This window comes from Pygocentrus nattereri, chromosome 19 (assembly GCF_015220715.1).
Source record: "Pygocentrus nattereri isolate fPygNat1 chromosome 19, fPygNat1.pri, whole genome shotgun sequence".
Taxonomy (NCBI): domain Eukaryota; kingdom Metazoa; phylum Chordata; class Actinopteri; order Characiformes; family Serrasalmidae; genus Pygocentrus; species Pygocentrus nattereri.
In genome coordinates, this window is record NC_051229.1 from 8,281,458 (window position 1) to 8,298,681 (window position 17,224).

At 39.2% G+C, this 17,224-nt stretch overlaps 1 protein-coding gene across 7 annotated transcripts in view; it reads right to left on the reverse strand.

Moving 5' to 3' along the window:
* LOC108430181 (zonadhesin) overlaps positions 1-17,105 on the reverse strand; it is a 37,492-nt gene extending 20,387 nt beyond the window's left edge. For all 7 annotated transcript variants that reach the window (XM_037530977.1, XM_037530981.1, XM_037530982.1 and 4 more), the window contains exons 1-9: positions 16,909-17,105; positions 14,095-14,135; positions 13,585-13,674; positions 10,562-10,815; positions 10,375-10,456; positions 9,178-9,566; positions 6,346-6,904; positions 2,507-2,703; positions 493-867 (exon numbers count right to left, since the gene is read on the reverse strand). In XM_037530977.1, the coding sequence (XP_037386874.1) occupies positions 493-867; positions 2,507-2,703; positions 6,346-6,904; positions 9,178-9,566; positions 10,375-10,456; positions 10,562-10,815; positions 13,585-13,674; positions 14,095-14,135; positions 16,909-16,985 (2,064 nt within the window). In that variant the 5' untranslated portion in view covers positions 16,986-17,105. The remainder of the gene's footprint in view (positions 1-492; positions 868-2,506; positions 2,704-6,345; positions 6,905-9,177; positions 9,567-10,374; positions 10,457-10,561; positions 10,816-13,584; positions 13,675-14,094; positions 14,136-16,908) is intronic.
* Positions 17,106-17,224: the final 119 nt, after the last annotated feature.

The following is a 17,224-nucleotide window of genomic DNA, read 5'->3' on the forward strand; positions in this document are numbered from 1 at the left end:
TCTAGAGAAACTTGCCAAGTCCGAATTTTTCACAGTGGCGGTGATAGACGTCTGAACAGTTTAATGTATTTAAATGCTGCTTCATAGAAAGTTAATGCATGAAATTATTAGGAATTTTTGGCCTGACATGTCTTTTTAAAAATGTATTTTTTCATATTCACTACTATGTCGTATTATCAGCATTACATATAAAAACACATTTCATTAGGTTTACTGGGCAATTTGGATAGGAAATAAATTGGCCCCATTATGGTGATGCAGACATTATGACCCCTGTTTCTTATCACCACGATGTAAATAAATCAATTGTTGATTTTTTCTATAAGGTACCATTTCACATCAACCCACTCTAAATGACTTACATAGAGTAAGTTAGTGATAGAAATATGCAGATATTTAGGAAAATTGGTGGAATTCCCCTTGGACAATACACATTGCTCATGACTGGTTGTACCATGACACTGACAGCACAAGCAAAACAGCAGTACTTACATAAACCAGTCTGTTCTTCCTGATGACAAGGTGTAGTTCCTCCACTTCAAGAGCCACTGAGTTCAAGGACGAAGAGTTGCTCCGCCCTTCATTCCGAGCCGTTAGGGTGAACGAGGCTGCAGTGGCCGTGCAGGTTTTAGCGATGGTGTAATTGCAGGTACCCCGGAACGAGTAGGCCTTGCCATCAAAGGTGATATAGTGGGGGTCACCGTAGATGCTGCAGGTGACCGGGCTGGAGGGGAAGCAACCCAAGACCTCATCCTTCACTTTGCATACTTCGTGGGCCACACAGGAAGCATCCGAGCACTGGACAGTGCCCTGGCCTGCACACAGGCACTGCTTCTTGCAGTCACCCTGCATGAATGTCTCTCCTTTCTGAAAGCAAAGCAGATAAAAAGGTTGTTATTGTATTTTAACCCATATAAAAGCACCCATATCCTGCATCTTTCTTACATTATATTTTTTTCTTGAGGTCCACTTCTGATTTTTATGTGGTTTTAGGTACAAAATAGTCTTGATCCTTTTTTTCCACTAACATTTTCTAACCTCTCTGCATCCCTAAGAATTTAATTGGCTGTTTTGTTACTGCACTTTTAAGACTGATCTATGTAAATAACTTCCCTTCTGTTTGCCTTGTATTGTGCTGTATTGAGAAACACTCCTGATATGCTCCTTAGATCTTCAGGGATGATAGATGGAGCTAAGCTGGTGTAGCCTGAACACGTGGATATGTGTAAATGATTTGGTTTATAATAACATCTCAAAAATGTATTCAGAACAGGCTATTAGTTTCCATGTATGGGCTGTATGGGTTGGGGAGTGAATATTATATTTTGAACAGTGTTTACATATAAAATCAAGTTGTAATCAACTATATCTATCAGTTTAACATTGTGTAATTTAGAGGTGCACGGATCTTGAATTTTTATGGCTGATTCTGATTTCCTTACAGCCAAATTAAGATTAACTGACCCCATTATTTCACCTCCGCAAAACAAACCCATCCGTGCAGTGAAACGTCACATACACACTAGTGAAGACACACACTAGGGGGCAATAAGCACACTTGCCCAGAGCAGTGTGCAGCCCTAGCCGCGGCACCCGGGGAGCAGTTGGGGGTTAGATGCCTTGCTCAAGGGCACCTCAGTCACAGACAGTCGACTCAGATCGAACAAGGCTCGTTCCCTAACCTCCAGCCCATGACTGCAGATGAGTCATTGGTGGAGCTGGAGCCTATCCCAGTAGTCATTGGATGGAAGGCAGGATACACCCTGGACAGGTCACCAGTCCATCACAGGGCAGACAGACAGACATATACATTTACACCCATATTCACATATAGGGGAAATTTAGCTTGTCCAATTAGCCTGACTGCATGTCTTTAGACTGTGGGAGGAAACCGGAGAACCCAGAGGAAACGTAAACAAGGGAAGAACATGCAAACTCCACACAGAAAGGACCTTGGTCGATTCAAACTTAGGCCCTTCTTGCTGTGAGGTGACAGCACTATTCACTGCGCCAGCATGCTGCCCACACAGATCATCCAAAATGAAATAAAAACTTGGCTGATTGCTTGATTGGAGCTAATGTAAACTGCCAGTCTAAATCATCATACAACTTGCCTCAAATCATGTTCAGTTGTTAAGTAATCTCAATTAGACCTGGTTGTTGACACTGTATGACTGTTATCTCCACAAATGGACAAAAGTATGTTGTATAGCTTCAACAGTCAACAGTAGCATCAGTCCAACCTGCACTGTGTCTGTATTTTTGTCCATTTCTATAGATGACAGTATGTCATACAGCACCAGAAACCACTATAAACGTCTATTTGAGATTACTTAACAACCCAAGTGTTGTTTTGCCTGTAATCTTCCATTACTTGTAAGATGCATTAGCTTCATAGCTCCAGTCAAGAACTAAAGAAACAAATGCATTAGCATTGGCTTTTATGTTATTGTGCACATTCTTTATTTCCTTGTGTGCTAATCTGTTCCCTACATTCCATACTTACCCCATAGTGCTGTCCATCCACCCAGCACCCACAGTCATCTCTAGGTACACACTTTTCTCCACTCCGCAAGAAGCCATCATCACACTCACACCTCTCTTCGCAGGTCCCACAGTTCTCTGGGGCATCCAGCATGGAGCAAGTGCCAGCGCACTCGCTGGAGCAGGCGTTAAAGTGACTGTGAGCCCCGCAAGCCAGAGCTAGAAAAGAACAATTGAAGAAAAAGTGAGTTTCAGAGTTGAGGGCATGTTTTTATACACTCTATGGCCAAGACATGGATCTGTATGAGATTGTTGGACATCTCATTCCAAAGTTCTAGGCATTATTAAGGAGTTGCTCCCCCTCTGCGACAATAACAGACTCCATTCTTCTGAGAAGGATGTGTTTGGGGAAATTTTTGTTTATTCAGTCAAAAGATCTTTTGTGAGGAAGAGGATGCCTTGTTCACAAATGATGTTCCAGTTAACCCCAAGGGTGTTCAGTAGAGTTTAGGTCCAGAGTCTCTGTAGTCCATTGGAGCCCCTCGACATGAAACATGAAGCTTACCTTATGCACAGGGGTACAGTCATGCTGGAACAGGAAAGGGCCTTCCCTAAACTCTTTTACAAAGTTAGAACCATATAATTTTCTAAAATGCCTTTCTGTGCTGTGGCATTAACATTAACTTTCACTGGAATTAAGGGACCTAAGCCCTGAGAAACAGCCCCAGCCCATTATCCCTCCTCCACCAAACAGTTGGCATTGCAACAATCTCCTGGCATCCACCAAACCCAGGGTCTTTTATCAGACTGCCAGATAGTAACATGTGATTAGTCACTCCAGAGAATACATTTCCACTGACAGTCCACTGGCAGTGTGCTTTATATTACTTCATCCAACTGCATTGTGCCTAAACTTGTGTGCAGCAGCTTGACCATGGAAACTAATTTTTTAAAGGTCTTGACACACAGTTCCTGCACTGATGTTGCAGAGGCAGTCTGGATCTATATAGTGAGTGATGCAATAGGTGCTATGTGCTTCAGCACTTGCTGACTCTGCTCTGTGAGTTGGTGTAGTCTATCACCTCATGGCTGAGCTGTTGTTGCTCCTAGATGCTTCCATTTACAATAATAGCATTTACAGTTGACCAGGGCAGATCTAGCAGGGTGAAAGTTTCACAAATAAACTTGCATTCTATGAGAATACCATGTTTAAGGTCATCGAGCTCATCAGAATGACCCATTCTACTGCCAGGGTTTCATAGTGCTTGATTTATACACCTGTTAACAGTGGATGAGGCTGAAACACCCAAACTTAATAACTAGAATTGTCCGCATACTTTTGGCCATACAGTGTATCAGTAGTTCCTAGCATACTTCCTGTAGACCTACTGCCCTGCACGTCTAGAACGCATGATTTGAGTCATCAGCTCATAATTGGACCTGCGTTCCTCGTCAGTTACAGTTTGTTGTGGCAATCTGATATGTTTAATAAGTGACTGTTATGTAATTCAGGATAGATTATTTGGTACACTGGGATAATTAGGGACGTCTGTGTGGTGTAATCCAAAGTGACACACTCCTGCCAGCCCTCAGGACCATGGTCCATCCAGATTAAAATATAAAAATGTAACATCTTAGTACATTCAATAAGTTTATACCATTACTACTGCTACTAACAATAATACAATTAATAATAATTGTTATCTTACTATATGGCATGTTTCATTTACAGGTCGTGTCACATAGTGTGACTGTAATAAAGATAACTGTTAAAAGCTGAGATAACAAAAGAAAGCAGAAGAATGACCCTGGAAATCAAACAATCCAGTGTACCTTGCTCCACGTTTCGTGCTCTTAAAGACACTGGTTATTTGAATAAGGTGTGTTTGATTATGGGGGGAACAAAATTCTGTAGGGCAGTAGATCTCCAGGAACACAGAGGAACACATCTGCCTGAAAGCATAACTTTTTCATTTCAAAGGAAATGTGTAAGCATTCTAGAAACTGTACTGGCCACGGTTGTGCTTTGAAGCTATTGTTAGGCCAAAAAGCAAATGTACACACGTCCCCTCACCTTAAATCTCATCAGCTGAGTCATTTTTGCTGTCCACAGTTAGCTTCTTTAGTTTTCCACAGGAGCTACGAGGCCAATGTAGCTAACAAGTAGCTGACAGCTGCCAAGTTGACACTGTGGAAACTGTGTGTCTGAATCATCACAGTGCCGGTGTGTTCAGTAATATTAAAACAGCCTAGCTGATGTGAATTCTGACACTGTAAGATGTACTGTTGCCAACTTCAGGTTTCAAGATGATCTGTTACTGTTTTTAGCTATGTGATATACCTTTGTGCTCTTTTCTGGGTGGCAGTATGTCATGCAGTGACAGAAACCACATCAGCAAGGCTGCTTAAGATGACTGAGTCGCTCAATATGAGTTAAGTGATGATTTTGGCATTCACTTTGCTCAAATTCAAATGTTTATTTGAATATATCTGAATGTGCATATATATATATATATATATATATATATATATATATACATACATTATTGCATAGAAAATAACTAAGATAATTAGTTGCAGCAAACAGCATATTTCTAAGTCAAGCATTAAGCCTAGTAAATCCAGCAGGGGACACTCAGCATAAATCAACCAACTGCAAATGCCTAAAGTTTTTAATCCAGGGATTCTCAGATGGCGGTCGATAGGAATATAAATCTATTCTGATGTATATTTGAGGACGTAAAATTAATATTTTGCTATCATTATAAGCTAAAGAGCCCTGCGATGGACTGGCGACCTGTCCAGGGTGTGTCCTGCCCGAGGACTGCTGGGATGGGCTCCAGCACCCCCCGCGACCCTGACGGAGAAGCGGCTTAGAAAATGGAAAATGGATGGATGGATTATAATCTAAAGAGAATGGCTGTATAGAAAGTGCAACTGTAGCAAAAGTAAAAGTCATTTGTTTAGCAGTAGCTATGTAGTAGCTTATCCACACAGCAGATAAACAACCTAAGCTAAACATTAGGTGATTATAAGTTCACTGTGTTCCGTTATTGTTTCCCCATATATATATATATATATATATATATATATATATATTTTAAGACAACAGAAAAAACAGCAAAAAAAAAAAAAAATATATATATATATATATATATTTTTTTTTTTTTCTGTTGTCGGAACAAAACCTTGTGTCTCCAAAAGTGTAACTTTACAGGAGAAGGAAAAAACCTACTTTACATTTAGTGTATGTCAATGGAACCAGAATTTTTTCCAAGTCATTTTTGCCCACTTCTTTTGGTCCATTAACCATGAAATTTACACAAAATGTAACGACCAACAGATATTTTCAAATTATGTCAAAAACTGAAAAACGACAAAGTAGAGTTACAAGGTTTTGTCCTGACAGCAGATATATATATATATATATATATATATATATATATATATATATATATATATATGTATATATATATATATATATATATATATATATATATATATATATATATATATGCTTTGAGGTGGTGTTCTGAGAATGACTCTTATGTAAAACACCTTAAAATTATAACAAAAGCAAAAATAAATAGCTGTTTATGTTTGTTTATGGTTAGCAATTAAAAGTCTTTTCCTGTGTTTGGTAATCATTATTTGTGAAAGTGTCAATAATTAACTGGCCTGGAACATAAAGGAGCCTTTAAAAATGCAAATGGACATTATATTGGAATGTGCACAGTGTCTTGGAATTCAATGAATATTCCAATGTCAAGTTTCATTGCGACAACCCCTCTTGGCAGCTACACTCACCTGTGGGAAACTGATTGTGAAATATAATTGTGTAAAAAGTTTTGAAAGACGTACGACAGTAAGTTGCATTCCTCCAGCCCGTCACAGGAATCCCAGCATCATTGCAGGTCTTAGCAAAAGCCTGCAGGACATCACAGAAGGTCTCAGGATCTCCTTGTGTGGAGCACATCTCAAACACACAGCTCCTGAAGAAGCTCACTGCACCAAGAGCAGAAGGGCACTCAGAGAAGGGGCCATGGGGTGACAGCAGGACGCCACAGTAAGCCTCGCTGGCATATTCCAGCTGCTCGGCCTCAGAACACATGCTAGGCGTGGTGGGCTCCTCACACGGGGGATCTGCACTCTTCCAGCTTTGCCCCAAAACCTGGCCATTCTCAGCCAGAGACCCATTTACCATCTTGTGGTCATCATCCATCACGTGGTTGAAGTTGCCACACATGCCGCAGAGTTTGTCACTGAACTGGTTGGGTACGGTTACATGAAGGGCACCGGATTTGGCGTAGGAGACAGACAGGTTGAAGTGCGTCTGAAGTTCCACAACTGGTCCCTGGGCGCTGACCTTTACTGTGTCTCCATACAAACTCAGTGGGAGATTCTTCCAAATCCCATTAACCTGAAAAAGTGTTCATTATGCATTGTTATGAATAACGAGGGCACCAGACTTTGGAAAGAGGAGAGAAACGATATTATTCTGAAATAGTTTCATTTCATTGGCTTAGACACAATTAAAACTCTAATGCTGACTGATTAGGTCTCCACTTGCACTTTTGTTTCAGCACATCTGCTCTACTAAGCCGTTTTGGTCCCCTTTTGGATCTTCCATGCTCTCAGTTGACGGAAAATTTCACTAGTTCTTAAAATTTTTGCATAACTATGATTACTATGTAAACAAAGTCATTTGGAGTGCTTTAGTGTGAAATGCTCCAGTCTAGAGAAACGCACAGGGTCAGAATTGTTCACAGTGGTGGTGATGGGTTCAGTGAATGCGTGTGAACGAGGACTTGATTTGTGAAGGGGAACGTGAATTTGAGGGGGAACTGAATTGGATGCACCAAATGTTTGACAAACCTAAATAAACCACAGCCCTATCAAAAGACTGCTGTGGTTTGGGGCATATCTGTTATAGAGTTTGCAACGGGGGATGATTTTTCCCCACATTTAACATCATTCACCTATATAACATTAAACGGGCAGTTCAGTTATGCTAATTATTATCTACTTAGCTACTAGTTAACTTGACTAATGTAGCTAATTATTTAACACAAAATAAATGGTTTTCACCTCTAACTTCCAGCACTCTGGCTGTTTCTCTCCAAATTGGTTACTGGAAGGGTTGTAGAGATCCCTTCTCTTCTCCACTTCATGTGAGATTTTCTTATCATCCATTTTAAGTTCAGATTGCAGAGAGACGTGAGAGCCGGTTTATAAGGAGCCTGGCCACTTCCTACTTCCTCCATTATATCAAAAACTGGAATCGCAGTGGGTTAAATGTCTTTGCACCTTATTCTTACTACTTCATGGTTAGAATGAGTGTTGTGTTGGTGCTGCTCTGTCCTGACTGTTTACTGTATCTAATGTCTGTTTCAATTATCACATTTATTGTACTGTTTCTAGTTACATTTTTTTGAACACCTAGTTTGCACATTTGCGCTTTGTACTGTCTTTATTTTGGTCCACGTTGCACTATGTAATTTCAATACTTGTACATAGATTGAATGACAACGAAAGCCTCTTAACTTGACTTTGATTTGAATGAAAAGCAAAAAGTTTCAATAATTTCTAATCACTTGCGCAGAACTTTCCCTTAATTTTTGAAAGTAGAAGGGTGTGATTTGCTAAAATGCAAAAAAAAAACAACCCATTGATTTTTTTTTCTACAGCAAACAGGTTTTGGGCAACATTACTGCTCCTGAGTGCTGGTTGGTTGGCAAGTAGAGCACCTCATTGGCTGTTCGTGCTCACTGACATTATAAACGTACATGAGATGCTATTTTAAACTCCTGTAATGCTCGAAAATATAACAACAGAGTTTAAATGTTTTATCCTGTTCTGTGTTTTAAAAAGAATGTATTATTTTAAATTAAGGATCTTTAAGCATTTATAAACCATGATTTTGCTTTATTAATTTTGGACTCGCTCAGGAGTGCCCTCTAGCGTTTGAGAAACCCGAAAGACATGACAGAGTGGTAATTCTCCTCTCTACATGTTCTCTGGAGATGTGTCAAAAACAGAAACTGAACGCCTGTCAAAAACTGCGCGTCACATTGCATCCTCTCTGTTCTCAGCTGCTGTAGACATCCTCATTGTTTATAAAGGAGGTGTTATGGTTTTGTCGTTGTCACTCACGTTGCCTGCTGTTAGGACATGGTTTTAGTTTATTTACACCGCTGTGCTTCTAGTAGAGTTCAAAGTCAAACCAGCTGTTTAGAGGGCCTAGTCACTTGGGCCCCTTGTCACATGCCCATAAAACCCACTGAATGATCTGGCCCTGACCCCTGGTTCCTATCACCACCACTGTAAAGAAATGTGAGGCTGTATGTTTCTCCACAATGACCATTTCACATGGAATCACTCTGTCTGACTTCGTTTGTATCTCAGACAATGAATTATGCTGAAATTTGTAAAATCAGAGGAATTTTCCTTTAAGACAAGAAAGCATTGGTATTCAGGCTTTATGAAAGGCTCTAGTCTCAACAGACAGTTGTTCCAGGATATGCTGAAATGTCGCATGCCAAAAGTTGGAGACTTCAGTAGTAAAATCAGGTTGTATTAGTTAAATCAGGGCTGGAGCAAACAGCCATCACTGCAGCACTCGAAAATGACTGCATGACCACTGAAGCAGTATTAGTCTATTAAAGTCTCTTTTGAGGTGATAATTTCACTCACCATGATCCTCCTTCTGTCTCTCCTCAGCAGAGTCACTCTCAAACCCTGCAGGTTCACCTTCACCTGCTGGATCATGGAAACAGATGAATTTCTTCTCTGCTCTTTCTGCACCTCCACTGCAAAGCCTGGTACCACGCTGACCCCATCACAGACTTTTGTGAGGATGTAAGCGCATGGACCCATGAAACGGAAGTTGACCCCATCAAAGGTTCTGTATCGGAGGTCACTGGCAACTCTGCAGGTGCCAGATGAGACAGTGGACGTAACGGCCTGTCTGCAGGTTTGACCATCCCCGCAGATGATTTGGGTGCAGGTGAGTTGACCTTCAGTACAGGTACACTGAGTGGACTCATCTGTCCAAAGCTGGGTGCCGGACTGGCATTGCATGCCTGTGCATAAGGTGGTGACATCAGTGTTTTTGTTGTCATTGTGCAGAAAGAGAAATTAGATTATTATTTCAATGATACAGACTTCACAGTATGTCTGTGAGCATCATGATCAATCATGATGACCAATCATTATGATCAATGGCAGATGAGCCAGGTGGGTTTCAAGGCACATCAATGTACATCACATCAATTAACCACATAAAGGGTTCACCAAAGTGGTTTAATATATTGTAAGGCATCTCAACCACAGTATGTACTAATGTAAATGCAACTCTATTCAATGCGATTTCTAAGGAAATTACTTGCAATAAGTGTAAACTCAGCACCAGCTTTGAGCTTCTCTTGAAGGGATATTGACAGTTACTGAAGTCGATCTTCTAATAATCAGCAAAAATGATCACTACTGACAGTGCGAGGGTATTTAAATAGCTTGCACTACACTTTGCTGAAAATATTGGGATTTTTTTCTATAAGTTTTTACTTGCGATGAATTAAAATTCAGCTCTAAGAACTCATTGAATGCCAAAAAGATTAAGGTGCTTCATCAGACTGTGACAGTGAGGTAAAACTAAAAATTGAAATAAGTCTGGTAGGTTCATTTTGTTCTATCGCATAACAAAATTAAGCACTTTATTTAGTATAAACTATGACGTTTCAGCCAGCATGAACTCATCAGATGCAGACCAAGGCCTGTATTCATGAAGCTTCTCAGAGTAGGAACAGAATCAGATCATAGATCAACACGTTTGCTCTGAGAAACTTCATGAATAGAGGCTCAACAAACTCATTCTTTGTAGGCCAGACTCACCACACTGTCCCCTCAATATGCCAATCTTATCAAAGATGATTTCTTCTTTATTTCCATGCCCCTGCATAAGCCTAAAAACAATCTGTTGGCAAGAACAGAGGTTACAACAATAAAGTTCATCCTGATAACTCCTCATTTTTGTAGGCAAATATTTAATCAGCGAAGGGATAAATGTCAGTTGCTGCACCTGCGCTCCATTCAGATGTGAGTAGCTCAATGGAATGAGCACTTGTCTCCAGGCATGGCTTTCAGAAGCCAGAGAGCTCCAGATTTCTGTCTGCCGAACCTCATCACTGAGCGAGACGCGCAGTTCAGAACTGTCCTGGTGAGGTTTATAGTACCAGAACTGCAGACACAAGTCTTCAGAAGAGTTCAGAAACCTGCTCTGTAGTCGAGCCATGCCTGACAGGCTCCCAGGATCCCTTGCGAGGTAGAATTTCCCTAGAGTGGGTAGGACAAAGCAGAAGAAACAGAAAAGGTAGCATTAACAATATTTTGTTGCCGTCATTGCCATTGTGTGGAAATGTCATGATGAATAGACCAATAGAAATGGTAGAGAATTACTTGTGTTCTGCATGTTATGCAATTAGGATTTCTTATTATGTGAACAGTCCTGAAGATGATTTGAACTGTTTCCTTTGGATTCTGCCCCCTGTCTGGAGTGAAACTGGCAGTAGACAATATGATGTTGGGCTAAATTCATTTTTCTCATGTTTCCACTCGGAATTTTGACCAGAACATTGTTTTTGGACTAGTAAGGTGTCTGTAATGCTTTGATGTTTTATTGCTGCTGACCACAAGGTAACATTATTTGCAGGATTAGTGGTAAGTGCTTGTAAGCTGCAAACCTAGGAGTGCTGTTTGTTTAAAGAGTTGGCCTTCAGAAGAATATAGCACAATAAAAGATCATTTTATTACATTGGGTGGAATGATTTACATGGTTAATCACTTTGATATTGTGGACTATAATCAGATTTGTGGTCTGAGGTAACTAACAATAAAAGACGTTTGCCTACTAACTGCCCCAGTCATGCACTTTGGATACTAGGGGTGCCCAATATGTTGATTGGGATCGTCCACTCGTTCTTACAGCGCACACTGGTAGATCACGCCTCTTTCAAACAGGCTTTCAACACTTTCTTCTGCTTCAGGTGGGGAGCAAGTCAATGTGATTGACTTGAAATGTGGCCACTGTCTCTTTCATTTACTGCTTGTTACCATAGTTAAGCCACAGCCAACCTAAAAGCACTGCTGTGAGTTTGCCTTTCTAGCGATGTAGAAAGTTATCTGTGGCCAATTTGTGTTTTATTGCCAGTTTTCCTTGTGTGACCTACACTAACTCTTTTTGAGGATGAGTGTGAGACCGAGCATAAAGAAACCAAAAACATACAGAGCGGGAAGAGGACTATATTTTTGCAGTGTCAAACTCCAAATGCATCTGCTTGATGTGCCAAGTAGCCATCGCACCTTGGGAAGCATTTTCAAACAATACACAAAGAAACTACGACAAATTCCCACCTTAAATGAACTCCAGACTACACAAAAAAGTGTCATTATTCAGTCCCTTGCCCTGTAATGCTGAACATCAACATAGGCCACTGAAGTGGATTAAAAAGTTTCGAGGCTTTTAAATGATGGCCAGCCTTTTTTATTTTACATATTTTATTATTTTCTGTATGACCTGTCCACTGAAAAAGTAGATCTCAGGCCAGAGATGTATGTCCACCCTGCTGTAAACTGTAAAAATGCTTACTCCTTGTAAAAGTACCAACTTATCAACTTGAGCATGGCAGCATGCAACTTCATGAGGCAGTCGAGGGCTGGAGGTTAGGGAATCAGTTCCCTAGGGAATTGATCCCCTGAGCCGACAGCATGTGACTGAGGTGCCCTTGGGCAAGGCACCTAACCCCTAACTGTTCCCTGGGCGCTGCTGATAGGGCTGACTGCTCTGGCCAAGTGTGCTCACTGCCCCCTAGTATGTCTTCACTAGTGTGTATGTTGATGTTTCAAGACACGGATGGGTCAAATGTGGAGGTGAAATTTCCCTGTTGTGGGACTAATAAGTGTCACAATCTTAATGTCTGAGAAATATAGGCGTTTCAAATAAAATGCAATATGGGGAAAGGTCATAAAGCAGTAGGTGATCCTGCCCTCATCCTATTCTTTACATAAATGTATAACCTATTTCAAACCATAGTTTATGAGCTCCATACTCCTTAGAAGTTGTGGGCTATTTCTGGTGATATCAAAGTCATGATATAATTACTATTTACTTTTTTTGAGAATTTTTGGACAAACTTTTTTTTAATATCACACTTGTGTTTGTATGTGGAAGAGAAGATATTTGAATGTAGTTTGAATTTAACATTATTGTTTTTGTTAAGTCACTATTGTGTATAGTCTTGGGGGGGGGGACAAATCGTGTACATCTGTGCCATGTTTTGCCATTGCTTCTCATATACATTGCATTTTTACAATGTTTGCCGAACAGGTTCTAGATATTACCAGAGTAAATATGAGAGGCAATCTCCAGTAACATGAGGGTAAATTTTAAGGCAGTCTCACTAAATTACACTGAATTTACTAATCATGTTCTATATATTATCTGTATAAGCATGGGGTACAATTTCCTGTGCTACTTAATATTTGGACTAAAATGGACTAAAATTATCTTGAACTTACAAATAGATTCTTGATAATAATGGAGTAAATATGAGGTACAATTTTAAAAGTACTACTATGTTAAGTTCTAACGTGGTTTCATTAACATACACAGAATTGCCAAACAGGTTCTAGATATTAACTGAGTAGGTATGAGGTGCAATCTCCAAAGTTGTGTGATTTATTTTGGGTAGGATTGGTAAAATAAATACTAAGACAGTTTTACAGGATTACACTGAATTTCCAAATGGGTTCTAGGTAATGACTAAGTAAAACATGAAGCTGTTTAGAAGTACTACATAATTATTTTTGGTAACACGATGGAAAATTCTAAGGCAGTCTTAGTAAATTACACTAGATTTAGAAAGAGGTTCTAGATATTGACTGTGTAAGCAGGTATTACATTTTGTATGAATGAATTGATGTATTAATGAAATAATTACTATGTAATTATAACAGAATTTAGCAAAATCAAGCCAATACATCTCGACTTTTACAGCTGTCCCTGCTGTACAGCGAGTAAAAAAATATTTTCTAAGATGGTTATACCTGGTCTTGTTTGGCTTCTGGTTAGACCCTCTGCAGTCCAGTCACAGAAGGGAGCGGTATCATCATCAAAATCACACCTTGTAAGATAACCTGGAATGAAAAAGGAAAAATAAAAGCAAGGGAAGAGATGGTGAGAGCAAGAAGTGCAAGAAAACAACAGGCTTGCATCAACTGAAAGTGTACTGTTGATCTAAAACACAATTCTGTTAAGACTGTAGTGGAACCCTCTTTTTGTCTCAGGTCAATGTTGCGAGTAACTGTTAGCTTCACTCTGGGCACTTCAAATAGAGTGGCCTCAAGAGTCTGATACCAGGCCTGCAGTCAGTTTCTCTCTTATCTTCACTAGGCCACATGTCTTCATGTACACACTTAATATGTATGCCGATTACACACTTCTGGCACATTTGCTTATTTCCCTCTCCGCTGTCAGAACGAATTACAGTGGCTGATACTTGTGTGCATCTTCAGAGGAATATTTCAGACAGCAAAGCAAGTAGGATGAATTCTGACCTGCATTTGACCTCCAGTCAGGAAGAGAGATTGAAGGGTAGCTGTGGATGCGGAAAGCATAATAACATATGAATGTAGGAAAAGGTTCAACCATTGCAATATCCACTAAAAACAGTATTTACCAGAGGTCGGCAACCTAAATGTTAAGAAGAGCCATTTTGTCCTTTTAACAAAAATCAAACCACCTCAACATTTTATGCTCATTTTACCATATTGGCTGCAAATAGGTCTCGGTATGTGCTAATGTCCTAGTAAGTCCTAGGCTAAAAATTTAAACTAAAAATTAAAATTAAAATTTTAACCACCTCAACATTTTATGCTCATTTTACCATTTTGGCTGCAAATAGGTCTCGGTATGTACTAATGTCCTAGTAAGTCCTAGGCTAAAAATTTAAACAAAAAATTTCAATTTCAATTTTAACCACCTCAACATTTTATGCTCATTTTACCATATTGGCTGCAAATAGGTCTCGGTATGTGCTAATGTCCTAGTAAGTCCTAGGCTAAAAATTTAAACTAAAAATTAAAATTAAAATTTTAACCACCTCAACATTTTATGCTCATTTTACCATTTTGGCTGCAAATAGGTCTCGGTATGTACTAATGTCCTAGTAAGTCCTAGGCTAAAAATTTAAACGGGAACGCAGACTCACTTTGCTCTGCTTCAAGCTTTAGCTCAGCTATAGCTGGTTTTCTCACATCTCCAGCAGGAAACTTTTCCAAAATAGAAATGGTGTCTGGTAAAATGTCTCTCAACATTCGACTATTTCCAAGACTGAAGTCAGCTTCACATTTGCCAGCTTCTTGTTTGAATTATCACACTGCACCTTAAATGGTGAGGTATCAGACTGTATCAGCTGCACCATTTAAGGTGGAATGGGACATTTCAAACAAGAAGCTGGAGAATGAGAATCTGACTTCAGCCTCGCGAGTTTTGAGTGTTTGGCAGTTTCACGTTGTAGATTAAACATATCAGGAAACCAGCTGGAGTGACTATAAATGCAAATCCATTTGTCTCTAAATCATCAATGTTCATCTTAAATCTCCTCTTTGTCTGTTCTTATGCTGCTAGCTAGGCAAGGTTACTGATATGGTGACCATACATTATACATTAACCCTGTTTAACATTTAGTGTTAAAACTGAGTTTGAACGACCAGCACAGCTTTATTTTACTGTAAAGGATTGTTATTTTATTTTTACCTACAAATCTAATTCTGCTGTGGAGCTGCAAAAGGGCAGTAAAAGAGTCACATGTTGCTGACCCCTGGTGAATACAGTCATGTGCAAAAGTTTGAATACCACTTTTTAAGGTGAAAATAAGTTAACACGTTCTATGCAGGGAACGCACTTATATAAGACATTCTATGTAGAGGATGTGTAACTTTTTTCACTTTGAAAACCAACAAAACATGTCAGTCGATCAGGGGTGCCCAAACTTTTGCAAACAACCAAATTTCAGTAATGCTTTCATTTAGAGTGATCTAAGCTCTTGATATTAGCCAGGTAAGTGTGAGGTACAAACTCCAAAGTACTAGATAATTATTTTAAATGATTGGAAGTTCCAACGCTGTCAAGCTACATTACTCTGGACTGCCAAACAAGTTCTACATATAAACTGAGTTTGAGGTGCAACCTGTAAAGTTCTGTGTAATTTGATGTGGATAAAATTGCTAAGTATTTTTACAGTCTTACTGAATTACACTAAATTTCCAAACAGGTTCTAGGTAATAAGTGAATAGGTATAAGTTACAAGTTTCAAAGTATTAGATAGTTACTAGATAGTTGAGTAACATGATTTGATGAGTTATTAGATAGTTGAGTAACATGATTTTAAATTCTAAAGCAGTCTTACTAAATGACACTGAATTTACAAACAGGTTGTAGGTATTAACTGTGTAAGCAGGGGGTACAATCTCCAATGTGCCATTTAATATTTTGAATAAAAAGGTGATAAAGACTAAGACATTAGATTATTAGATTACACAGAATTTCCAAATATGTTCTGAAAAATATCTGAGTAAACAATTTTAAAAGTACTACGTACTTATTTTGGGTAATATGATGGTAAATTCTAATGTGGTGTCACTAAATTAGAGGTTCTAGATTTTAACTTAGTAAGTATGAGGTGCATTCTCCAAGGTGTGTTATTATTTTGTGTAAAAGTGCAAAGACAGTCTTACAAGATTCCACTCAATGGCTAATAGTTACTCGTTAACAGGTTTTAGCCATTAAGCTGATAAAGGAGACAGTAAAATATCTTATAAATATGTGGAATTTTCAGGTAGTAAGTATAAACTCACACTGTAGTATCACTGTAGTATCAAAACATTTAAGCAGAAAATTGAATCAGAAACCTCCAAGTACCATGTTAAGTTATATAAACTTAATAAAAAGCATAAAATGCAAACAAATATAAATATATATAAAAAAAACTGTAAAACCACAGTAAAAATCTTTCTGTACCAGTTCAGATTCAGTTGTATTTATAGGTATTAAACAGAAATATAGTATACTGTATGTATTTTATTTATGCACACTCTTTTCACATCGTCTAACTACTCGACTCAACTTTTAAAACCAAATAATTACACAGTACTACAGCGTTTGTACTACACATACTTACCCAGTTGATATCTAGAACAGGTTCGGCATTTCCGTATAATGTAGTTAGTGAATGTAAAGTTATTTTATTGTAAATAATTTTGCACCGTGTCTGTTGGTGCAATCATCATGAAATGTTCAGAGTGTGAAGGACAGCTGGTAATGTGACAAAAAATAAAAAACACTGTATATTACCACATAAAAAAACATACCTTGCATACGCCGCTGTGTTGAAAACACATAGCCAAGCCACTACTACGAGCAGCCACAGCTGTGTGTGTCCTGACATTGTAGATGAGGTCCCTTTTTAGATGTTGCTTCTACCTTCAGATTCAGCTCTGGACGTTTCCTCCTCCTCTCCTGGAGTAAACTGTGAGGTTGCGTGTTGGGTAGGGCGCTTTGAAGCCTGGTGCAGGTCACTGTTATCCTGACAGCTGTGGGAGGGGAGAGAAGTCAGGAGGGTCTTAGATGTGACGTCAGGAGACTGTCCTGATGACACTGATTGGGTCACACTTGCGGTAAAAGAGA